The 25,398-nt window shown below is 51.5% G+C and overlaps 1 protein-coding gene across 8 annotated transcripts; it reads left to right on the top strand.

Moving 5' to 3' along the window:
• The first annotated feature begins 1,167 nt into the window (after positions 1-1,167).
• Fbxl19 (F-box and leucine rich repeat protein 19) lies at positions 1,168-24,712 on the top strand. Of its 8 annotated transcripts, none has more exons than XM_087908405.1 (13): positions 1,168-1,499; positions 1,640-1,782; positions 2,130-2,323; positions 5,273-5,473; positions 6,828-6,971; positions 7,096-7,182; positions 7,263-7,481; positions 7,992-8,024; positions 9,346-9,857; positions 18,352-18,515; positions 18,604-18,801; positions 23,218-23,436; positions 23,539-24,712. In XM_087908405.1, the coding sequence occupies exons 4-13, from the start codon at positions 5,297-5,299 to the stop codon at positions 23,715-23,717; spliced, it is 1,932 nt and encodes a 643-aa protein (XP_087764531.1). In that variant the 5' UTR covers positions 1,168-1,499; positions 1,640-1,782; positions 2,130-2,323; positions 5,273-5,296; the 3' UTR covers positions 23,718-24,712. The 8 variants fall into 8 exon arrangements, with proteins under 8 accessions (XP_087764531.1, XP_087764532.1, XP_087764529.1 ...); XM_087908406.1 differs by having other exon boundaries at positions 1,170-1,499; positions 18,604-18,765; XM_087908403.1 differs by having other exon boundaries at positions 1,173-1,499; positions 7,992-8,153.
• The last annotated feature ends 686 nt before the right edge of the window (positions 24,713-25,398 follow it).

The raw sequence follows: 25,398 nt of genomic DNA, 5'->3' as shown, positions 1-25,398 counted from the left end.
GCTCACAGCCACCTATAATGAGATCTGGTGCCCTCTTCTGGCCTACAGGCAGGATACTGAATAAATAAATAAATAAATAAATAAATAAATAAATCTTAAAAAAAAAAAGAAATAGAGAAAGAAAAAAAGCCTGGAGGTAAAAAGGGATAATTTAAGAAAAAGCTGGCTAGAAATAAGACAAGCTAAGGTCCTGCATTTATAAGTAATAGTAAGACTCTATTTCTTTGGGGACTGGGTGGTGGGTCCCTGAAGAGTAGAGTAAAAACAACCAACAACAAGGTTTGCCTTCCCTTGTGACTCTGAGCTTATTTCTAACATTGAGAACCTCAGCTTCCATCTATAAAGTGGGATTCTCACTTAGCGGTTTTGTTTTATGGGTCTTCTGCTGTTTAGGATGGCCTTGAACTTTTAATTCTCCTACTTCCACCTCCGAAGTGCTATAATTAAAGGCTTGAGCCCCACAACTCACATTGTTTATATTTGAGACAATGTCTTCATATGTAGCAAAGGTTGGTTTTGAATGTGAGATCCTCTTATTTCAATCTCCCAAATACTGGGAGATCAAGTTTGCACTACCACACCCATAAGAGTTCTTAGAAGATTCTTTTTCTTGTTTTTTCGAGACAGGGTTTCTCTGTGTAGCCCTGACTGTCCTGGAACTATGTACACCAGGCTGAATTCAAACTGAAATCTGCCTGCCTCTACCTCAGAAGTGCTGAGATTAAAGGTACTGGTTGCCAGGTTCGACTATTACAAGATTCTTAGAGGATCAAATGAGAAGCGGTAAGCATTTAGCAGTATTTGAGGCAGAACTGAGTTGTTGCTTGTGGTAGAATGCTTGCCTCACAAAGCGGGGGTGATCCCGGCTTTGATTCCTAGGACAGCAAAATCAAACAAAACCTGTGAGGTGGATTCAGCGTACAAGTTAGTGGAAAGGACAATAAATGAAATCTCATTTGGGAATTACTGGAAGGCTTTATTGGAGCAGTGGACTTTTAGTAAGAACTCGAAGGATAAACAGCTGGATAGAGACGCTCGCGGGACGGGTGAAAAAGTGCAACTTTGGTGCCTGTGTGGACTAGAAAAAGACCAGACAGCAGTCCTCGTCAGCGGAAGTAAAAGCAGAGAAGATTTAAAATGGACAGACGCTTCCCTGGGAACAGTGAGCGAAGTGTGAGCTTCAAGGAGCCTTTTTACCCTAAGGCTAGTAGTCCTAGCTAACAGCGACTTCACACAGTTTTGGCCAGAGTTAACTTCCCAGCCAGAAAAACCACACCCACCAAGTCTTCAGCAGGACTGGAAAGTCGGAGGAGACAAGGAAGCGGTGGGACTGGCTTGGGTTCGTCGTAGCGAATTTTCCAGGGCGCAGGAGGAAGATCAGGATGGCATAAAGCAGACCCATTGGCAGTTGAGAGTTCAGAGGAGGCCTCCCAGGCTGAAAAGACGAGGCTTTACAGCACACAAACGCTACCAGTTCGGGTTGAGGAAATTTGGTCAATGTGCGCGTCCTCTGTTAAAAGGAGAGAGGGCGCCCCCTGGGAACAGTGCTGGGTAGAGATGGTGGGAAGACCCAGCCGAGGACGGGAGAGGGGTGGGGGTTAAAATGGGGGTAATCTACTCGTCAGTTTTCTTCTCACAGAAGCTAACAGTCCGGCATGATGGATTCCTGGGCTTCCTAAACGACGGGGATGGAAGGGGCCTCGAAAAAATAAGTGCCGTCACATGCTCCGTACCAGAGCTGGTTACTTTCTTGAACACTTTTAACGCTAACTCTGCTTGGAGGTGAGTATTATCATACTCCCTTTCGGGTAAAAAACTGAGGTTTGATGACCTCCTAAGGCAGGAAGGAGATTTTGTACATTCCAAAGTCTTCTTCCTTTGGTCCGCCTGACGTGTAAGGTATTGATTTGCAAAGGTTTGGGAGAAGGAGCATCGTGTGTGAGAAGCCCAGGCTTCTAAGGGACAACAGCGTGGGTGTACTTTCCGGCGAGAACCACGCCTCCCTTGGCACAATATTGGTTACAGTTGCTTTCTTTTAAAACATGAAATCCTCACTATCCGAGAAGGCCGACATTCTTGATTCCCTGATCACCCCGATGTTTCTCTCTCACCCGCACTGATTCCCACAGGTGACATCAATTCTCCACGGGAGAATGAAAGCCTGAGACTACATTTCCCTGCAAGCCTTTGGAAAAGAAAGCCAGGAGAAAGTAGACTTTCCGTTTCCGTTCGCTTGCAATTTGGCGTGTTCACGGTGATACATATTTCAACAGCTACAGTCCTTTCTCTGTACAGCTAAAGAAGAGACTTCATACCCCAGCAGGTACTGGCACCGAGGGCAAGTGACTAGGTTGCCATCTCTACAGCGGTCCTTTTCTGCTTATCCGCAGAGACTAGTCTTAGCAGTTGGACTACAAGTCCCATAGCATCGTCTGCTCCTACACCCGCCATCTTTGCAGTAGTCCCCGCCCATCTCACTTCCATTGTCTCGACAGAAGATAAAAGAGGGGAGCGGGGACGACTACAATTCCCGGCAGGCTTTGCACTACCGAGTGCGGGATTTTGATAGTTCTGGCGGGCGAGGCGCTCTAAGTGGTAGAATGAAGCGACCAGGAAAGGTTAGGTAGCCTGCCATCTTTATGGTAGTCTCTTTATCCTCCTGGTTCTGGCACTCTTAAGGAATACAGGAAGGCTAGAAAACTACTATTCCCATCCCACTTCATAAAATCGACTTATTAGGTGTACGCCCCTCGTTCGCCATCTTGCTTGTAGTCCTTGTTCCTTTTCACCTTTCCATTGTTCCTGACGAGTAGAAATGGCAGCGGGAAGGCAGCAGATGGACTGCGACTCCCGTCAGGTACCACACACGCGGAGGGTTGTGGACCAGAGGGCGTGTGAGTGCCTGGAAAGGAGGTCGGGTCGGGAGAAAAGGCCATCTTGTTTGTAGTCATCGTTCCCGCTCCTTCTCTATGTCCTGCTACGGGGAGTCTCTGGTCAACTGGACTATAATTCCCGCCATGCTCGGCTCCCAGCATGGCATGCCTTTCGCCATCTTAGTTGTAGTGCCGGCTGGCCCCAGTATCCTATATTTCCAACGATAGCCCCAGAATTTGCAGGACTACATCTCCCGTCGTGCTTTGCACACGCTTGTCCTGGAAAGTAGAGCTGGTGGAGGAAGGAGGGAGAAGGGGGCGGGGTTCCTTTGGGAGAAGGAGGGAGTAAAAAGGAGGAGGTGGGAAGAAGGGAGGGGAGAGGGAGGAGAGGAGGAAGGAGGAAGGAGCTGAGGAGGGATGAGAGCGGCGACCAGGGCCTGGGGCCGAAGCAGCGCGAGGCTAGGGGACTAGGGGTGCTGAGACACCCCAACTACCCCCACCCCTTTTCTGCCTCTGCCCCATCCTTTCCTTACACCCTCCCATTTTAGGAGAGGATTTATTCAAATTTTATTTAAATCCCTATATCTTAAGGGTCGCGCGTTTGAAGGGGGAGGGCGGGGGCGCGCGCAAGCTGGGGGGGGCGGGGCCGGAGCAGCTTCCTTCACCCCCCTCTGCGTGCCCTGTCTCTGTAGGTCAGGGGGCCGCAGTACAGGGGCGGACCCAGGGGAGGGGGGCAGGTTGCAGCGACCCCCCCCTCCCCGGGAACCGGCGGTGGGCGGGGTTTGAACCCCGGAAACGGTGGGGGGCCCCGGGTCTGTCCCTGGACCCCTGGGCAGTTGGAGCTGGGAAGGGGCCAGTTGAGGGTCGGGGGCTTTGGGGAGAGGTGGGGGTGGGGAACTGAGACTCGTACCCGGGACTGAGTGGGGCCCGGGCAGAAGCTGAGCACCCTGCGCCCGAGGAGCCCCCGTTGGCCTGGGGGGGCTGAGGGACTGAGCCCCCCAGAGCAGGACCTCCCCCTGGAAGGGCCGCGCCGCAGCCCGTGGGAGGGCCTCGCCCCCGGCGCTCCCCATCTCCACTCGCTGCTGTCCCGGCCTCCGCCGGAGGGAGGGGCCGAGCGCCCTCGGGGGGCCGTGGACCCCGGCGTTCTGAGCGTTCCGCGCCCCGCGCCGCCCGGCCCCCCCGCCGCCGATGGCCGCCGACCCGCCGGGAGCTGCCGAGAAGGGAGAGATGGCTCCCGGGACACGTGTGAGGTGGGTTCATGCGGCTCCTCCTCACCCCCAGACCTGGGCAGCTCCCACTCCCATTCATCCTTAGCCTGGCCTCTCCCTGCCTTCCCCGCCCCCAGCCTCACCCTCCCTTTGCTCCAAACTCTTCTCCAACCTTCTTCCTTATAACCTCCCAACCCTAGGGAACTGGCCTTCCTTCCCCGACCCTGCTGCCCCTTGCAGACCTCCCCCTACATCCCCCGCCTCCCGTCGCCGCCCTCTAGGCCCCTCCCCTGGAGTGCTGGAGGGCCCCATACCCTGTGGATGGTCTGGAAGTCCTTGGAAAGGGAGAAGCCTGGGGGAAGCAGGTCTAGGACTGGTTGGGAAGAGACCCCTCCAGGCTTGCAGAGTCCATGTGGGATTTCAGAGGATCTGGTTTCCATGGGCAGGAGAGCCCCAGGGATTCCAGACAATTAGGAATGAAAAGCAGCCTGGTAAGATGTGGGGTAGTGGGGGGGGGGTGTCTAAAACCGAACCCACCTTGAATTTTGTTGAGATGTTAGGCTGGCTCGTAGAATCCCAGGGAACACGGGAGATTACTCAGGCTGCTTGAGGAATCCTCTTGGATATCTTGGAGCAGAAGGACTTCTGTGCGGGCTGAGAAGGGGCACTTAAGCATCTTGGGGTGTCAGCCCTGGGAAGTTGAGAACACAGTGGGTCATTAGAAATGGAGTGGATCTCGTTAGAGTACCGAGATTTGAAAGGTTTGAATGACCAGTACCCATGAGAAAGAGAAAGGAGAGGGAAAAAGAAAAGTGTGGTCTTTGCCCTCTGCCATCTGGAGGTAAATCTGTGACAGCATGGGATGTGTGGCCAACAGGTATGAGTTGGAAGCTCCCTGAGGTCATGCTGCAGTCGTGAAGCCTTTTCCGGGAACCTGGGCTTGGGAGGTTAGAGGAGGGGCCCCAGTGTGTCTCCTTCCAGGACTTGGGAATAAGGATGAGGGAATGTTAGAGGAGGGAGGTCTTGAGGAGTGGGAGTGGCCCTCTGCTCAGGACACGCACTAGAGGGCTGACCTTCTTGGAGGGTAGAAATAGAAGCTCTGCCCCTTCAGAGGTGCAGGGAGCTTGTGTCCAGGATTCTCTCAGGCCAGCTTAAGCAGGCCTGTCTGACCTTACCCCCATCTGCTCACAGCCCTCGGCGTTGCTGACGCCCCCAATGTCGTCGAGCAGTCGGGGGCCGGGGGCCGGAGCGCGCCGACGCCGAACCCGTTGCCGTCGCTGCCGGGCCTGTGTGCGAACAGAGTGCGGGGATTGCCACTTCTGCCGAGACATGAAGAAGTTTGGGGGGCCCGGGCGCATGAAGCAGTCGTGCCTGCTTCGGCAGTGCACTGCGGTGAGTCTTGTCCCCACCCCCACCCCGTGCCGGGGACCTCGAACCCCAGGCATACTTCCCCAGAGCACCATAGTAGTATTGGTCCGAGTACTCTCGGGGTGTCTAGTGACTGCCCTCCTGGATGTACAGTGCACGCGATGAGTCTTGCCCCCCATTTCTGGTATCTTGGAATCCAGGTGTAGACCCAGAGGGGGTCTAGTGGGTTGTGTCCCCGAATGTACCTTAGAGGCGCCATTTGCTTATTCTGTCACTTCCTGTCTTCATTCGCTGATTTGTTTAAATGTCTGATTTTGTCTTTGTCACAAAGTGGGGTACACGGAAGAATCTGCCTCAGGTCTATAGAAAGCTGAACGCCAGCTGTAAACCCCTGCCTGGAATCTGTGCAAGAGGAACCCATCTCTACCGCCAGAGAATAACTCTTGCCTTTGTCTGGCCTCTTTCACACACCTCAGGTTTCTTGAACTTGAGGCCAGGACCCCCTTCTTGTGACCTTGAGCAAATCACTGAACTTCAAGTACCTTCTCTGTAAAATGTTTCTTTTGCCCAGTTGCACAGATTAGACCGTAGTGTGCTGTGAATGCCCTATTGAAAGGCCCACGACACAGCAGTTATCTGGGAAACGTGGTGTCTTTCGATGCCTCCCTCACCTTTGAAGCAGCCTTGGGCGCCAAAATGGCCGTACCCCAGTAGCCGAGAACGGGCTTCATCCTCGGCACACATCTCTGCTTCTTCTCTTCCTCCAGCCGCTCCTTCCGGCTTGCACTTTCACCCTTTTCTTCCTTTGTCCCCCAAGCCTTTGCCCCACTTTCGCATCCTTCTTCCTTGATCTAGATCCACCGCCTTCAGCATCCCTGATAGGATTCCATGTTCCCGTTGTCCGCCCTGAAGTTACATTGTCTGGAGACTGCTGCCTTTTCCCCTTCATTCCTGATCTGGTCTCACTGTGGGCTCCAGCTCACTCTTTGGACTGCCCACTGAGCAACCTTAGAATTACCCCCAGGCTACTGTTCTGTTTTCTGTAACCCATTCCGAGCATTGTCATCGGCCTGTGGCCTCTTCTGCTCCAGGCCAGGTTAAATTTCAGGATCACACTTGGCCTGGCCCCCCGTGCTGAAAATTCCAATAACGGCAGAAGCTGTATCTCCAACCCCTCTCATGCTTTGTCTTGTTCTTTACAATGATCTGCAAAGGAAAGATTCCCTCACTTCATATTAAAGAAGCTAAAGGTCACCCTGGCAATAGGACTAAATTCAGGACTTGGCTGCAGGATCTGAACCTACCTACAGCTGACACTGAAGAAAGTCTACCCTGTGACTTGGTTTTGGGGTCTCTGATGCCTCCTCTTTCCCAACAGCCCGTGCTCCCACACACAGCTGTATGCCTCTTGTGTGGGGAGGCAGGAAAGGAGGATACAGTGGAGGGAGAGGAAGAGAAATTTGCTTTGAGCCTCATGGAGTGTACAATTTGCAACGAGATCGTCCACCCTGGCTGCCTGAAGGTGATAACACTGGGGAACCTGCAGCCTGGGGTGGGCTAAACTATCGGGGAGCAAAGAGGTAGGCCAGTATATCTCTGGGCATATATTGGCACCTTCTATTCATTATTTGATCTCTTGCCTACAGATGGGAAAGGCTGAGGGTGTTATCAATTCAGAAATTCCCAACTGCTGGGAGTGCCCCCGATGTACCCAGGAAGGACGGACAAGCAAGGTAAAGCAGGGGCTGGGATAAAGGCAGAGTGGGGGGATCGGGAGCTAGGTTGGGCCTCATCCCCAGCTTACACTTTCCAGGATGCAGGTGAGGGGCCAGGGCGCCGTAGGGCTGACAATGGTGAGGAAGGCGCAAACCTAGGGGGTGGATGGAAGCTGACAGAGGAGCCACCACCGCCACCACCCCTGCCCAGAAGAAAGGGACCTTTACCTGCTGGCCCTCCCGCTGACGATGTGTCTGGGCCCCCCAAACGGAAGGAGAGGGAGGCCGGGAATGAGCCCCCCACCCCAAGGAAAAAGGTGAGCGGAAGGGTGAGGTCCGTCCAGCACATGGGATTCTAGGAGCTGTAGTCTTAGCCTGGTGTGTGCTTTGGTTCTAGAGCCAGGCCTTGATTGACCAGGAAGCGAGGCTTTGTGGATTCCCCCAGAGATGTTTGGGAGTTGTAGTGGGAGCTGTGGGTGGAACATGTTCACTATGAAGAAGAAACACAAGTATGGGGTAACTGGTACAGGCCAGGAATCTGAGAGACCTGGAGGATTAGGGAGGAGCTACAGAGAGAGCATGCTCAAACTACTACAGAGGCGGAGGGAAGGGCCCGAAAGAGCCTGAGGGGGAAGAAAGGAGCTGAGGAGCATGCTCAGTAAGCCAACACACTGATTACAAGGTTAGTGTGCTGAGCAGTCTTCCTGGGATGGGGGCTTCTGGGATTTGTGGTCCAAGAAGAGGTCGTGGACCTTAGTTTGGTAGTCAGTAATGGCTTCTAATGGAGTTTTTTTTTTCCCTCCGTGTCTATCTCCTTGCCCTGGTAGGTGAAAGGAGGCCGAGAGAGGCACTTGAAGAAGGTGGGTGGAGATGCCTGCCTCCTCCGAGGAGCGGACCCAGGCAGCCCCGGCCTTCTGCCCCCCAGGGTTCTGAATCCGAGCCAGGCATTCTCATCCTGCCACCCTGGGCTCCCTCCCGAGAACTGGGAGGTGTGCCGGGGACCTCCTCCTTCCCCCTCCCACCCTTCCTTGCCCCACTCTCCGTAGGAGACTAAAATCTGTCCCTTCCTGCTCACTTTCTCTTGCCCTAACCCCACATGGTCCCTATGGACCCCTGGAAAGAGTTGGGTGGGAAAATAGACTGGGTCCAGGTCATAGGAATCCCTGATTTCCAGCAGCCATTGGACTGACATCTGGCCCATTTTTCTGTTTTCTAAGCCTAAGTGTAAAGAACTGAATTTATATTTCTGTCAGATCACTGATTCTTTCTATGGTCTTGGCAATTTGTTAGCTGTTCTGGGCTAACAAATGAGTTTTCTAATTTGTGAGATTAAGACAATTACTTACCTTGCCTCTTCTCCCATCCCTCAGCACTAGATAAATCCAAATAAAAGTAATGGGGCCCAGAGAAGTTAAAAGATGGGCCTAAGGTCACACAGCAAAACTAAAATTCTGATACTACTCTGCTCTGGTAATCTGAACACAAGGTTCTGCCTGACTGTCCAGATCCTCTATCAAACATCAGTTTGTAACCTTGGACAAGGCACATAGTCTTTTTTTTTTTTTTTTTGTGGTGGGGAGGTTCGAGATAGGGTTTCTCCGTAGCTTTGGAGCCTGTCCTGGAACTCCCTCTGTAGAGGGGCTGGCCTTGAGTTTACAGAGATCCGCCTGCCTCTGCCTCCCCAGTGCTGGGATTAAAGGTGCATGCCACCACTGCCCAGCTACTTCGTCTTTTTGAGCCTCATTCAGTTTCCTCCTGTCTAAAAGGGGTAGTGTAAGTTGTTTCTACATTAGGTGGTCACTGTGAGGACCTGAGTCAGAGCAAGGATACTCTAGACTAAGGAAGAATTACTGTTTTTCCCACATTGTGGACTTGTCTAGGCTAGCTGTTCCGTAGTGTAGATGGTGAAGCAGGACTTTCCATGTCACAGAATGAGAAGGCAAGCCAGCACTCCACACAGGGTCTCTGGGAGGTTCATGTGCCATTGACTAACCCACCAAGCTCCCTGGACTTTGAATCCACACTGTAGATAAGGAAACTGAAGTCCAGAGATGAACTGTTGGGGACAATTAGGAACTCGGGACTGTCTCCTGGGCTCTTTACCCTCTGGTGACTCCTTCTGGGTGAGTGGTTGGGACAATCATTCTGGGCCCTTGTACAGCCTAACCTGTCTCTCTGCAGAAACCAAAGCCACCTATGGCCTCTGCTGAGGGACCCGCTGCGCCATCCCCGTCACCACAGAGGGAGAAACTGGAGCGTTTTAAGCGAATGTGCCAGCTGCTGGAGCGGGTGCCTGATACCTCCTCTTCCTCCTCGGACTCGGATTCTGACTCAGACTCATCTGGCACATCACTGAGTGAGGATGAAGCTCCAGGGGAGGCCCGGAATGGGCGGCGGCCAGCCCGGGGCAGCTCCGGAGAAAAGGAGAACCGTGGGGGTCGGCGAGCTATACGCCCTGGCAGTGGGGGACCACTGCTCAGCTGGCCCCTGGGTCCTGCTCCACCACCACGGCCTCCTCAATTGGAGCGGCATGTGGTACGCCCCCCTCCTCGAAGCCCCGAGCCTGACACTCTGCCTTTGGCTGCTGGATCCGACCACCCCCTGCCTCGGGCTGCCTGGCTTCGTGTCTTCCAGCACCTCGGACCCCGAGAACTGTGTGTCTGCATGCGAGTCTGCCGGACTTGGAGCCGCTGGTGAGTGTCCAGACAGGCCTGAGTTCCTTTGCTGCCATGCGTCTTGCTACTGGGTGTCTGATTCTCTCTGAATCTTGGCCTTCCTTGGTGTCTGTTGTAATGTGATCCTTTCACCGGGGCTGAGCTCCCTTAACCCTCCCCCCAGTGACTTAGTGGAGAAGAGATAGTGGAGCCAGGAGTGTGAATCTGGACCTTGTGACTCCCAACTATTTCCCTTTAGCTTTTACGTACGTTGAGAGTTAGTATGTGCAAGTGTGGTGTCCAGTGGTGTCCACTTCTCTCACGTTCTGAGATCCGTCTCCTGAGAACAGTTTAATTTGGTCCCGGCTGTACTAAGGTAGCCCTGGCCTTCTAAAGCAGCCACACTTGGGCCTCTTGAACCAGCCATCCCTTCCCTCTTGAGCACCCCCCACCCCAACCCTGTGTATTGTCATCCTCCAAAACTCGGCCTCCCTTCTGACCCTCTCCCAACAAGCTTCCTCCTCCGTCAGGTTCCCACAGTGTGCTGTTCCCTAATAGAGCACAAAGAGACCTTTGGCAAGTGGACAAGCTTTCATTATTTATTTTCATGTTCCCATCAGTTTCTGGGGTTGGGGACACATACTGTGTATTGATTTTTATCTCCATATCCCCAGCACAGTACAAAAAGGCTGTATAGATTGATATTCAAGAGATGTTTTACTAAGTGAGTAAGTTCAAACTTTTCCCCAGGACTCAGATTCCTGCCAGGGCTTCAACAATGTTACATCTTCAGCCCTGGGAGGCTGAGGCAGGAGGAGCCTGAGTTGGAGGCCAGTCTTGGCTACATAATAATACTTTGTCTCAAAAAAAAAAAAAAAAAGCGTGACCTAGCAGCACCATGCGGGTTGAGGCACACTGAAGCTTGTAAGTTAGGTTAGGGGCTAAATTAAAAATCCCGCCCTCTTCCTTTGGGACAGGACCTGGAGAGCTAGGACTTTGCCTTCTGGTTTCTGTGGAGCCAGAGAGACTGGTATGCAAGAGCCAGAGGCAAATGTCTCTGGACTGTTTGCTCTGCTGAGTTGATGCCCTCCGGCTAGTCTTTTAACTTCCTCATGCCTGCCTGCCTGCTTGCCTGCCTTGTTTTTATCCTCCCTCCTTCTTTCTCTGCAGCAGGAATTGAACCCTGGGACTGGTGCATAGGTCAGTCCTCCACCACCAAATTACACCCTGAACCATCTTCTTGCTTTTTGTTTTTGAGGCGAGCTCGCCAAACTGCATAGACTGGCCTTACGATCCTTTTACTCCCAGGTAGCTAGAATTACCAGTCTGCACCACCAGGCCTGGCGTTGTTTTCTTCACTTTTTTGTATAAAACCAGGATAACTGGGTAGTGGCGGCATACGCCTTTAGTCCCAGCACTCGGGAAGCAGCAGTAGGTGAATTCTGTGAGTTTGAGGTTTGAGGCCAGCCTGGTCTATAGAGTGAGTTCCAGGACAGCCAGGGATACACAGAGAAACCCTGTCTCAGCACCCCCCCCCCCAAAAAAAAGAACAGTGCTCGGGAAGAGTCCATAGACTGCATTACAGGCAGTCACAGGAGTTGCTGAAGGTACCCACACCATCTGAGATGTAGTTACTGGGGTGGTACTTGCTTGTCCATGCCTTTTTGACTGAATCTATGCTGACATGGGATCCATAAAGAGACCTGTAGCTGGAAGTGGACAAAAGCAGAGAGGCCATTGAGGTCATAATGTTCCCCATCTTGGGCCTTGCAGCCTAGCCCATGGCTTTCGTTCATGGTGACATGTTCATGGTGACATGACCTCTATTTCTCACTTGTAGTCTGGGATGTATATTTTAATGTAGTTGGAGCTCAGATCCCAAGAAGGATCAGCTCCAAGATGCCCTTGTGATTCAGGATACCAAAATCCAAACAGCACCCTCTTTGTATATAATCTACTCACTCTCTGAATGACTTACAGTATCTAATACAAAGCAAATAATATATAGATAGTTACTTTACTGTATCGTTTAGGGAATAACAAAACATGTCTCCTTCGGTACATGAACGATTTCTGTTTTGAATGTTTCCATCTGTGGGTGGTTGACTCCTTAGATGTGGAACCTCAGATACAGAAGCCAAGTCCTGCTTACCTTGTGGGACTTAATGAGGCAGTTCCTGCAGAGGGCTCAGCGGAGTGCCTGAGGGTACTGAGCCTCAGCAAATGGTGCCTTCAGGTGAGAAAAACCTGTAAGGACAGAGCAGAGGCCTGTGGGGGCCACAGTGGGGGCCTTGTCAGGACGCTCTGCCAGATCTGGGCTCTGAAGCAGGAACAGTAGGGAGAGGGGTACAGATTGAGACTTTGGGGGAAGAGGTGAGGAGGCAGAGGTTTTTCGTCAATTCAGGATCCTCCTGCCTCTGTATTGCACCAACATGCCTGACCTAAGTGAGAAGGAATGGCACCTGGGCTTGGGGGTGCAGGTCTGTTATTCCACGGCTTGGATGATTGAGGCAGAAAGACTAACGTCCAGGCTTGGCAATTTATCAGACGTTGTTTCTCAAGATAAAAAGACTAGAAAAGCTGAGTCTGGTGGGGCACTCCTCGGGAGGCAGAGGCAGGTAGATCTCTGTAACCAGAGGCAAGCTTGGTTTACCGAGTGAGTTCCAGAACAGCCTACATTTAAAGAGAGAGAGAGAGAGAGAGAGAGAGAGAGAAAGGAAAGGGTGAGGGCTGGGGAGATAGTTCAGTTAGTAAAGTATTTGTTGTGAAGACCAAAGTTCCGTCCCCAGAACCTGTGTAAAAGGCCAGCATGAGACAAGAGAATTCCTGGGGCTTCCTGGCCAGCCAGCCTAACCTGATCAACAAGCCTTGGTTCTGGGAAGAGACCCTGTGTCAGAAAAACAAGGGGGGGTGGGGGAGCAGCTGGAGAGATGGCTCCTGAGTTAAGAGCATGCTCGGCTCTCGCAGAGGACAGGAGTTTGGAGTTGTGACTTAGTGGTAAAGCACTCGCTTATCGCAGTCCTGGATCAAGCCTTCATACTGCAGAACAGTGGCTTGGACGTGCTGACTCATGGGCTGTGAAGACGCTATTGTGAGTGCCAACTCAGTGTGACCCAGGAGCCTGGGCGGGAGGCAGTGGGATTCCTGAAGCTTGGGAATCACAGAGGAGGAACAGTTTCAGTGGAGGGTGAACTCAGATTTGATCTCTTTGGTTGAAAAAAACCTGTGAACCAGTCAGATGCCACTGCTGAGGAAGTAAGGTCTGGCGCTGCCGTGAGGGTTTTCCTCCTGGAAGTGGCAGGTTAGATAGAGCAGTGTGTTTTCCACCTTTTTGATGCTGTGACCCCCCAACCATAAAATTATGTCTGCTGCTACTTTGTAACTATAATTTTGCTACTGTTATGAATCATAATGTAAATATCTGTTTTCTGGTGGTCTTAAGCAACCCCTGCGAAAGGGTCTCAGCCCACAGGTTGAGATCTGCTGTGATAGAGAGCAGAGGCGGGACATGAGTGTGAGGGGAGATCAAGGTGGGTCCTACAAAAAGAGAGACCAAGGAAGGAAGGGATGTTGAGTAGTGGTGGGTGTTAATGGGAGGTCACAGGAGATCCCTGACCAAAGGTGACAATTGCCTTTGTTATCAGAAGGACTAGTGGACTGCTTGCCTAATCTGCAAAAGATCTGGATTCTGTCTCCAGCCATACACACATACAATGGGGAGATCAAGGTGGGTCCTACAAAAAAGAGAGACCAAGGAAGGAAGGGATGTGGAGCAGTGGTAGGTGTTAATGGGAGGTCACAGGAGATCCCTGGCCAAAGGTGACAATTGCCTTTGTTATCAGAAGGGCTAGTGGACTGCTTGCCTAATATGCAAAAGATCTGGATTCTGTCTCCAGCCATACACACATACAAAACCTTGCTATTCTTGACTGTGCTTAGAGGCGGGAGAGCCAAAGCCAGAGTCCACCATCAGCTTCAAGTGAGGGACTTGGTCCAGTGGTCCTGCTTTGCCCCTGGTTTCCGAGAGGCATCTGGCATTCTCTAGCTGTTAAGGCAGCATGGAGTGGATGAGCATAAAGGAAGAATGGGTGTGGGAAGAGGTAGAGAGGGTGTAGCTGGAGAGGGCTGTAAGTGGGAGAGCAGGCAGTTGCAGGCTTTCCTGTCTGGTGGCTTTGATTATTTAGAACTGGGAGGCAAAGGGGCGGGCAGGGGAGTTGTGGAGTTGTGGAGGAGGTGTTGATGTACCAGGTAGACACTGCAGTTTTCAAGGACGTGGGCAGAGAAGGAAGTAGGAAGGACTGGCGCGTGGTCAAGGCTGGCTGGTGGGAGACTGGAGGACAGTGGAGTTTAGGAATCCCAGAAAGCTCTTAGAAAGGGAAAGCTAGCTGTGGCCTGTGTCCCCAGTGATGCAGACCCTGAGCGAGCACTCGGGGCTGGCCCAGCACTATCCCCAGGACCTTCTGCAAGATGAAGTTTGAAACTGCAATGGAGGACAGGAGGACGTGGGCTGGGCTGGAGTCAAAACAGGGATATCCAGGCTTACCTATTCAAGAGTCCTCAGCTGGGCAGTGGTGGCACACACCTTTAATCTCATAATCCGAGCACTCAGGAGGCAGAGGCAGGTGGATCTCTACGAGTTTGAGGCCAGCCTCGTCTACAGAGAGTTCCACAACAGCCAGAGCTACACAGAGAAACCCTGTCTCGAAGGAGAAAAGGAAAAAGAAATGGAACGTGTGTGTGCCTTGTCTTTTAAATGCCACTTTTCTCAGTGTCACCTCCCCAGCTTGAAAGACACCCATGGCTCTCTGTCACTTTCAACCGGTCCGCAGTTCCGCTGGACATATGCTGGGCACCAGTGAACCCTTCCTCTGCTGTTCCCTTTGTTGCTGTAACAAGCCTTTGAAGTCAGAACTCTTACCCCATTTTATGGCTTGGGAAATAGAGGCCCAGAGAGGGCTCCCCAAGTGTGGAGGTGGAAGGCCCGGGCTTTAGACGTCTCCAGCTTAAACACTCACCTCTGGTTCTGTGCCTGTGACAGTGTGCAGCCTGGCCTTGCGATCCCCTTTGACCTCCCTGCTGCCACCCTGGCTTCCTTGGTAGCCACCATCCTGCCTTTTTCCATTCAGGATTCAGGCTCCATCCACTTAATACCTATGGGTCCTTGAACAGGGTTTTGTTCTTGTTTATAATTTACTTATGTGTATTTGTGTGCCTTTATATGCACCAAAGGCGTGCATGAGCGTGTTGGATCCCCTGGAACCAGAGCTTCGGTAGTTGTAAGCTGCCATGTGGATTCTGAGAACCAAACCCAGGTCCTCTTCAAAAGCGGGAAATGCTCTTTACTGCTAAGCCCTCTTTCTGGCTCTTGAGTACATTTTTTTAACCTCTCTGGGCCTTATTTTTCTTAACTGAACAAAGGGGGTGATAATCATCTCCCAGGGAGATGTGTGGACTTAGATGCATAGTGCAAAGAACAGACCGTGATACATAGTAATCCTTGAATAAACACATGCTGTCAGGCCTGTAGTCTCAGCACCATTATGTTAGGGGGAATTTTCCCCATTCTGGAGTTTTCCAGAGTGCCATGTTGTTCTGCCTTTGTCCACCTTCCCCTTTCTGGAGTGAGAATGTTTTCTTCACAGCCTCAGCTCCAGCATTATCTTTACAGGATGTTCCCTTCTCCTGGTCTCTGGGTTGAGGTGTCATATGTCCTTACCATATTGGTCCTCCCCAGTGGATACTCCTATCAATAGGACCTCAACAGTTGCTGACTGCCACACCAAGGTCTAGTCCTGGTGTCCTGGGGCCTGACTGCAGGGGGATGAGTTGACTCCAGCCAAGAGACTTCCTGAAGGTGAAGGTTCAGAGCTGAGCCTTGAAGGGGCTGGGAGAGTTGGCTTCCTAGCAACAAAGAAGGTGCCAGAGTATGCTGGCCCTAGCTGGCCTGGCTTTTGTGTAATATAATACAGAACCGAAATTGGGGACCTGTGAGTACCCTCAAATTGGGATTTTCTTTCCAAGTGTTGTCAATCCAGGAGGCCTTCAAGGAGAGGAGCTGTTGAGCTAGGACTCAAGGCTTCGGATGTAGCAGGAGGGCAGAGCAGCAAGGGAAGAAGCTGGCTGGATGGTGGATGTGCTGGCTGTTGGTTTCTTCTTAGAACTGGAGAGGTGTGTTTATTGGCTGAGTGGGGAGAGGAAAGCCTGGAATTGCAGAAAGGAGGGAGGGGTGGGAGAGAGGTAGAGGTCCAACTGAAACCTTTGCTGAAATGCAGTTCAGCTGTGGAGTGTTGGCAAGGTTTCGTTTTCTGTTTTTGTTGTTTTGAGTCAGACTCTGGCTCCACTGCTCAGTGTGACCTCAAACTCCTTAGCCGAGTGATCCTCCTGCCTCAGCCTCCTGAGCAGCTAGGGCTACCAGCATGTGCTTTGTGCCCAGTTATCTGACCCTTTAAGTAAATCAAAACTAAATCTGTTGGTTTTCCAAAGGAAGTCTGTTGGGAGCCGCTGTGTCTGTCCTTCAACACCTTTCTAATCCATAGCGCCTGCCAACTGACTATGGTTTTTAAGTGGTTTACAGTCATAGCAACTCCTGGCTGGAATGTAATAGTTTTTATTGTATTTATTTAAATTTCATTTCTTTACTGACTTTTTCATTCTATTTATTTGTGTGTGTGTGTGTGCGCGTGTATGTGTATGTGTGGTGTGTCTGTCTCTTGAGGGGCTGGAGGTGGGTGAAGTAAGGCGAGGTGGCATCCTGGGACCCGAATTCTGTCATCAGGCCTGTCACCAGCACCTTTACCTTCTGAGTCACTGGCTTGGTGACAGTGTCCCACTGGCCTTTAAATGTTTTCTTATTTGGGAGGAGGTGTGGTAAGAGGATGACTGAGGTCAGCTTTCCCCACCTTCACATGGGTTCTGGGGACAGAACTCAGCAGGTCACCAGGCTTGCATGGCGAGCATTTTACTGACCAAGCAGCTGTAGCCTTTGTGTCTATTTTAAGTTACACCTTTCTGTGAACCACTGTTGTCTGCTGTTCATTTTTAAAGACAGGGTCTTGTTTAGCTGAGGCCAGCCTTGAATTCCTGATTGTTCTGTCTCCACCTCAGGTGCTAGAATTGCAGGCATGTGTCTCTACTCCCAGCACAACATTGGTTGGTTTTGGTTTTGTTTTTCCAGACAGGGTTTCTTTATATTCCTGGCTGTCTTGGAACTGACTCTGTAGACCAGGCTGGCCTTGAACTCATAGATCCACCTGCTTCTGCCTCCTGAGTGCTGGGATTAAAGGTGTGTGCACCACTGCCTGGATGTTCTTTTGTTTTGGGAGGCAGGGTCTCTCTACAAAGCCCTGTCTGTGCTGGAACTCATTATATAGACCAAACTCACAGAGGTCCACCGGCCTGTGCCTCCTGAGTGCTGGACTGAAAGGCACGCACCATCATGCCTGGCCCACCTCAAGTTCTAAAATAGCCTAGACTAGTGAGTTCCAAGCCAGTTTGGGCTACAAAGTGAGTTTCAGACCAGCCTGGGCTACAGTGTGATATCCTTTCTCAAACAGACCAAAAAAGATAAACCCATGTTATACACAGAAATAGACAGATAAAGGACATAGTAATCCCTCTTCCAGCCTAAGGCTGCCCAGTGTTCATCCCCAGCCTGCTGCTCTGCCTGCACATCTAGTAAAGTGGGAATTCCCTGGTTTGCCTTTGAAAATTACAGAAGACCGTGGAGTCTCGTGGAGGAGCTTCAGCATACCTTTAGGAGAGCTGGGGAAGGTTACTTAATAAACTATTGGCGAGCCTTCCACTCACTGTGTTGTGGACTCGTTGAGTCTTTGGAATGCTGGAGTGGGACTTGTTTGCCTTCGGAGTCTGTGTTTACATTTGTTTTCCAGTGCCTGGGACCCACCAGGCCTTCCATAAACAGTGAATAGATGCAGAATGGCGGATGAGTTGTTGCGGGAACGCACGAGTGACAGCCTGGCTTGACGTAGTCCGTCAGCAAGTGCACTAACTAACCTGTACTTCGCACCTCCCTTTGTGTTGGATGCTGGGGTCCAGAGGTGAAAAAGGCCAGATGTGTGCCTGTGAAACTGACATCCTAGTGAGGCAAGCTCCATAATCCAGCAGACAGAAAATAGCGGGCTGTAAGTCCAGAGTAAGTTGCAAATTGCCTGTGAGCTATTATAACTTAGTGAGAGAAGTCAAGGAGCCCAGAGGTAGAGTCTGGGGGCTTCTCTCAGATCTCTTTGGCATTAATTACATCAAATAATGTGTATGGAATTTGTAGCTATCTGGCAAGCACTGAATCATTATCTTCAGTTTGTGACTGAAGTCTTCCTGACTCAGGGAGAGGAGTGGACTTGCCCAGGGTCTTGCTTCCAGTTAGCAATGAGGTGGGATCCCAAATCCAGTCCTTTGGCTGGAGTCAGAAGATTATTGTCATCCATGGGACTGTGGAGAGCTCCGGTGAGTGTTGACATTGTGGATTTCTTGAGAATTGTGGCTGAGGACTCTGTCTCCCCCCTGTGGCTGGCAGGTGCTATGACAAGCGTCTGTGGCCTAGGATGGACCTAAGCAGGAGGAAGTCACTGACCCCACCCATGCTTAGTGGGGTCGTTCGCCGCCAGCCCCGTGCTCTGGACCTCAGCTGGACAGGTGTCTCCAAAAAGCAGCTCATGTGGCTTCTGAACCGACTGCAAGGTAGGGCCGGTGGTGAGTCAGGACAGGGTGAGCCCAGAGAGGGGTGCCCCGTGGAGTTGCAGCACCTGCTTCCTGATCTTGTTCCTAGGCCTGCAAGAGTTGGTGCTTTCCGGGTGCTCCTGGCTCTCCGTCTCTGCCCTGGGCTCGGCCCCACTGCCGGCATTGCGGCTCTTGGACCTCCGCTGGATTGAAGATGTCAAAGACTCCCAGCTTCGTGAGCTGCTGCTGCCTCCACCAGACACTAAACCAGGTTTGACCAGCACGTGTTCCTCTGTAGATGGCTTAGGTAAAGTGGAGGGGTAACGCTGAAGGCCCTTCTGACATGCCAAGCCTTAGCGCAGGAATGGAAGGAAATAGGTTTGAATAGGAAGGCCTGTCTTGGCCATTTTCATTCACTCGAGATGCTGCTGTGTGCCAGGAGCTAAGTCTCAAAAGGACAGGGTTTCCTAGGAAGGGAAGGGAAGGCCCGATGAGAAGTAATAGTGCTCAGACATCCTCCCGCCCCAATATTCTCTTCATACCAGAGCCAGGAAAACCACCCAAAGAGGCATGACTGTTTGTGGCAGGGGCATGTCTGTTTGTGGCCCATGTTCTAACTCATTTTCTCTCGCTCTATGAATAAAGACCACGTTTTTGTGTTCTATGCCGACGGCACACAACACCCTGTGCATGTTAAGCCATCACTCTAACCCTGAGCTTACTGGCTTGGCTTCTGTTGTTCCTGTGGTTTTACACAGTGTCTCATTATATAGACCAGGCTGGCCTCAGACTTACAAGGGACCAGCTTGCCTCCGTCTCCCATGTGCTGGAATTAGTGTGAGCCATCACACTTGACCATTTCTTGGTTTTTGGTTTTGAGACAGGTTTTGTTCTGTAGCCTAGACCGGCCTGGACCTATGATACTCTGCTCCCCAAGTACTGGGTTTATACACATGGAATAAAACCAGTATTTTCACTGTGGTAGCTGAGGGCCGGCTTAACTGGTCTCCTGCCTTATACCATCCCTGTATGTTGGCTACTTCAGCCTGGCCAAGTTCTCTCCAAGTTCCTTCCCCTGTCGTCTTCACCTCTTGTGCTGGACCGTTCTTCATCTAATTTTAATTTTTTTTAAAAAAAAATTTAAAGTCTTTAGAGGAGAAGACATGACACTTGCTTTTGTTGTTTTACGTTTTACGTCTCTGAAGCCATGAATTCATGGGGAAGAGGTTTCAGCACACACGGGTTCTTTCTGTTGGCTCTCACCAAGTGACTCTCAGCAGAGCAGGGCAGGCTGGGCCTTCAATGGAACCTAAATTCTTTCTTTCTCTTTTTTTTTTAAAGATTTATTTACTTATTATGTATACAGTGTTCTCTCTGCATGTATTCCTGCAACCAGAAGAGAGTACCAAATCTCATTAGAGATGGTTGTGAGCCACCCACCATGTGGTTGCTGGGAATTGAACTCAGGACCTCTGGAAGAGCAGCCAGTGAGTGCTCTTAACCTCTGAGCCATCTCTCCAGCCTGGAACCCAGATTCTTTAATCATCGTCTTCCTTCTTTTTCTGATCATTTCTCCCATTTCAGGAGCTGTCTTTACTCTTAGACTATTTAACATGCTCAGATTTCTCACTTCTGTGACATACACTAATGGGCCCTGCCCTTTTCCCCACAAGTTCTAAATGACCTTTCTTCCCTCTGGCGGACTTGGCCTGTGGCCAATCTGTAAATGTGCTCCTCCTCTACGCTGTGAGCTATTTGGAGGGGAGAACTCAGGGCTTGCCGAGTTGAAGGACCACAGAGGAAATAACAGAAGCAATGTTTGGGTGCCAGACCTTAGTGGCACCAACAGCCTTGATGCTGCCATTCATTGTCAGGGTAAAGCAAGCATGGGTTTTCACAAAAAAATCTCTGATCTAAATTTCTATACTAAAATGTCATTTTTAGGGGCTGAAGAGATGGCTCAGCGACTGCTTTTCCACAGGAACTTTGAATCCTTGTACCCACATAGTCACTCATAACCATCTGTGACTCAAGTCCCAGGGCATCTAGTACCCTTTTCTGGCTTCCTCTGGCACTGCACACAGGTAGCATACATGCAAACAAAATACCCACACACTTATTAAAACATTTAGCTGAGCAATGGTGGTGCACACCTTTAATCCCAGCAATCAGGAGGCAGAGACAGGCCAGCGTGGTCCACATGGTGACGGAGAAACCCTGTCTGAAAAACAACACAGCAACAACAAAAGATGTCCTTTTCATATTGTTAGTCATTCTCTGACAGTTTTAAGCCAGGCTGGGTGTGGTAGCCCACCTTGTAGTCCCAGCTTCTGAGGCAGAAGCGGGGAATAATATACCCTTGAGGCCAGCCTGAGCTAAAATTAAGATTTTTATCTTAAAAATAAATTTCAAATAAAGAGTGATAATTCTGACTGAAGCCTAGTAGTCCATTCCTGTGATTTGAGCTACTCAGGAATTTGAAGCAGAAGTATCAGGAATTCAGGGTAGGCCTAGGCAACTTAGAGACGTGGTCTCAGAAAGTAAATAAGGACACTGCTTAGCAGAGAGCGTTCACCTAGCATGCATGGGGCCCTAGATCCGACCCCTGATATCCCCCCTCCCAAGCACACACACACAGCACTGTGCAGATGCCGCAGGACAGTTTTAGAAACTTGCCTTGTTAGTCTGTGACATATGGTGATGTTTTTCTCAGAGCCAGGCTAGTGCCTGACAGGTGATGGCATTGTGATCAGTCTGATAGGCCTGGGGTCCTTGCTGTGTGACTTAAGCATATGCTCTTGGACAGGTGATGTCATGATCTGAGCCCCAAGGTTCTCACCTGGTGATGGAGGTGATCAAAATAGAGAATTGGCTTCCTTTTTAAAGCTTTTTCATTTTTCTTATTTAAAATTATATGTGTATGTCTGATTATGGATATATGCACTTGAGTTCAGATGCTCATATAAGGCGGGGTGTCAGATGCCCCCAGTGCTTCAGATACAGGTGGCTGGGAGCCTTCTGATGTGGGTACTAGGAATTGAACTCAGGTCCTCTGGAAGAACAGTGTATGTGCCTAACCACTGAGCCATCTCTAAAGTCCCAAGGCTTGGCTTCTTTTTTTGTTTTTTGTTTTTTTTTCTTTTTTTGAGACAGAGTTTCTCTGTAGCTTTGGAGTCTGCTCTGGAACTCTCTCTGTTGACCAGGCTGGCCTTGAACTCACAGAGATCTGCCTGTCTCTGACTTCCCAGTACTGGGATTAAAGGCGTGCACCACCACGCCTGACCAGGGCTTGACTTCTTAGAGTGTGGTTTCAGGCCCAGCAGTGTTACCACAAGATAATTTGAAAGAAAAGTAAACCTGAAATCTTGGGCCTCATGCTAGACCTATGGCAGTTCTGGGGTGGGGCCAGCAGCCCACCAGTCAGGAACTCAAGCCCGTAGTGTGGAGTGAGAACACTGAACTCTCTCCCCTGGAGGCAGAAGAAAAGGAGGCCTCTGGACTCATTCTGCAGTGGCCTGCAGTCTTTTGAGCATAGGTCATTCCATCGGGATTTGTGCACAGAGCCATTTTTGGAATGTAGCTCCTGAGTGCGGAAATAGAGTTAGGTTCTAAGCTGAAACAAAGATGGGAATCAGTGTTCTATCAGGAAGTTATCCTGTCCTACTTGGTTTCCTGTCGCTGTGATAAAACATGACCAAAGGAACTGGAGGAGGAAAGGGTTCATTTCTTTTCACAGATTGTAGTTCATTATAAAGTCAGAGTAGAAATTCCAGGCAGAAACTAAAGCAGAGCTCATGGAAGTATACTGCTTACTGACTTGCTCTCCATGGCTTGCTCAGCTTGCATCTGTTCTACCCAGGTCTACTTGCCCAGGTGGTGTCACCCACAGTGAGCTGGGTCCTCCCACAATCAGCCACTCAGACTTGCATGCAGACCAGTCTGATGGAGGCCATTCTTCAGTTGACAGTCTCTCTTTGAAGATGATTCTAGCTCGTGTCAAGTTGACAAAGATAAAAACAAAAAAACACAACCAACACATACCTCCAGAAGATTTCGAGTAGAGGAGAGAGCAATATTATCCCTTTTGTGTTTGAGAGTGGTTCCTTGATACCAGAAAGTAAATCAGGCATAGTAGCATCTGGGAGGTGGAGGCGGGAGAATCATGCTAGCCTGAGGCCAGGGAGGTCCGGCCAGCCAGAGCGACATAGCAAGGGTGTGGGAGGGTGGCTGCCGTCAGACCTGGTTCATGGTGGAGGAGTTGAAGCGGGACTGTTGTTGAGCCAGAATCGTGACCTCACTGGTCATGGGGAGAGTGGCGGGGTGCTGTTGGTTGCATTATTATTAAGTTACTGAGCATCCTACTGGGGACAGAGCAGTGGGCAAAAGGTCTTGCTTTCTTGGAACTGACATTTTTATGTAGGGAGAAAAAGATCCTTGAGGAAAAAATGTATTCAGTGTATCAGATACTGGGGGTGGGGGTCATGAGAGGAATGTTAAGACTTAGCTCTCACGGGAGGCTCCCTGGGGAGATAGGAGCAGCGGTCATCTGACATTGGGTGCTGTGGGTGTTGGGAAGAGCGAGTCACGTGGAGCAGCAGGGGGGCTCTCGCATGCTGGGGGTAGGTGTGGGGCAGACAGTGACCATTAGGGTAGTGGCCGTGCTCTGGGGTAGGATCCGAGGTAGGAAGAACCTTGGGTGCTAAATTCTACTTTGTCTGCCCAGGGCAAACGGAGAGCCGAGGTAGGCTGCAGGGAGTGGCAGAACTTCGCCTAGCCGGCCTGGAGCTCACTGATGCCTCCCTGAGGCTCCTGCTGCGCCATGCTCCCCAGCTCAGTGCCCTGGATTTGAGTCACTGCGCCCATGTCGGGGACCCAAGTGTTCACCTCCTGACGGCTCCCACTTCCCCTCTCCGAGAGACACTGGTGCACCTCAATCTCGCTGGTAAGTGGGATCCCCTGTACACCTTGCTTGCCTGGGCAGTGTGAATTCCCTGTGTTTTGCCTACTACCGACTCTGGTCTCAGCGGTACTGCCTATTCCCTAGGATGCCACCGCCTCACGGACCACTGCCTTCCACTGTTTCGTCGCTGCCCACGTCTTCGCCGCCTGGACCTACGCTCCTGCCGCCAGCTCTCACCTGAAGCTTGTGCCCGGTTGGCAGCTGCTGGACCACCTGGCCCCTTTCGCTGCCCAGAAGAGAAGCTACTTCTCAAGGACAGCTAGTTGGGTGCCTGTATTCCCTTCCCCCAGGACTCCACTCGAGCGCCTGGACCTGGCGCCTTCATTTCACCCCCTGTTGGGAGGCCAGGTTATTTGTCTTCATGACTTGGCTCTCCTCTAACTTTAATGACTTGGGATTCCTGCCCAGGGACTTGAGCCAGCCTTCCCCTTCTCTCCCACCTGCACTGATATCTCTGGGGGTCTTTGCTTCCCATCTCTCCTTTTCACCTGCTTCATTGTCTGTCCCCGTGGGGGTGTGGGTCAAGGGGTACTGGGGAGGTGCTGAGCCAAAGGGATGGTGGGGGGTGTGAAGGCACAAGTAGGGAAGAACGAGGGGAAATGGTATCTTGCACACAGGATACTGGGAGCCAGGGGGCTGGGGGAGGTGAAGAATGGGTGTGGGGAGGGCAGAAAGCAGACCAACAACGGTTCATGAAACAAAGACCAGTTGGGTGGGAAGGGGGGCCAAAAAGGGAAACCAGAGGAGCAATTGAGGATCCAGGTGTCGGATAGGGGGCTCTAGAAGCCAGGAAATGCCAGGACTTGGGCCTGGGAGAGGAGCAGATAGGGGGATAGTACCCTCTCTGTGGGGTTACCCCTCGCCCCTTCCTTCCACCCTGATTTCAGTTCCTTCCCTCGCCCTGACTCCTTGAACGTCACTGAAAATGGCAGCTATTGCAAGGAGTAGGGGCCGTGGGCCTACCTGTTGTTCAGCTCATGGCCCAGGGGAGTGGCAAGGGGTAGCCCAGACCCCTGCCTGGCTCTCTACACAATACTTGAACATTCATCTGTACTGAAGTGTTACTTGAACCGGGGGAACCTCGGACCTGGGGGAGTGTGATGTGAGGGGACCGGCTTGACCAAGACTGAGCTAGTGGATACCCAGTTTGGACTTCCCACCCCCAGCTCAGCTCTCTTGCGTTACTGTCTTGAACAGCTCCACCCCTCCAACCTGAGTTGGGGTGGGGGATTTCAGCTTAAAGATGGGCAAGATGGGACTTCTCCAGTTTGGCTCTTCCCATTCTTTCATCGTCATGGAAACTGTGTCCCATTTGCCCAGGGAACTGCCACTTCTGGTTGCCGTGGAAATAGCAGCCAATGGACACCTCCGGAAATCAGTGCTAAGACTGGAACTGGTCCCTCTTAGTTGCTGTGGGAACTTAGTAACAGACCCTTGGCACCTCCCCTCTCCCCACCCCTTTTCTTCTTTCAGTGTGGGGGTGGGGTCTCAAGAGCCTGAGGGAGGAGTCGGGTCCAGGTCCCACTCAACTTAGGCCAGGGGGAACTGGATTGTACCACATGGGGGTGGGGGGAGGGGAATCTATCCACATACCTCAGGTAACAGGAAGGTGCGCGGGTTGGGGGCGGGGGCTGGGCGGACCAAAGGCAGGAGGGAGGGGGGGCCTGGGGTTGGAGAAAAGCTTGACGATGGGGCAGCTTGAGGGAGGGGAGGAGGCACCCCGGCAAGGGGCAAGTGGGGTACCCAGCCGGGCTGGACCCCCCTGAACCCCAAGTCTGTACAATAAGGTTTGCTATAAAACTCAGAATCTTCTAGCCGGGGCCGCTGACTTCCTGTGTCTGTCTGCGGTGTCGAGTCTGAGTGGTGGGTTAGGATGGCGGAAGGGGCTCGCTTCCCTGAGATCCCCGTGCGAGGACTGTGGACGTCTGGGCACTTGGGACTGCC

Source organism: Myodes glareolus, chromosome 7 (assembly GCF_982192425.1).
Source record: "Myodes glareolus chromosome 7, mMyoGla1.1, whole genome shotgun sequence".
NCBI lineage: Eukaryota > Metazoa > Chordata > Mammalia > Rodentia > Cricetidae > Myodes > Myodes glareolus.
Note: the sequence above shows the minus strand (reverse complement) of the source record. Positions and strands in the feature narration are given on the sequence as shown.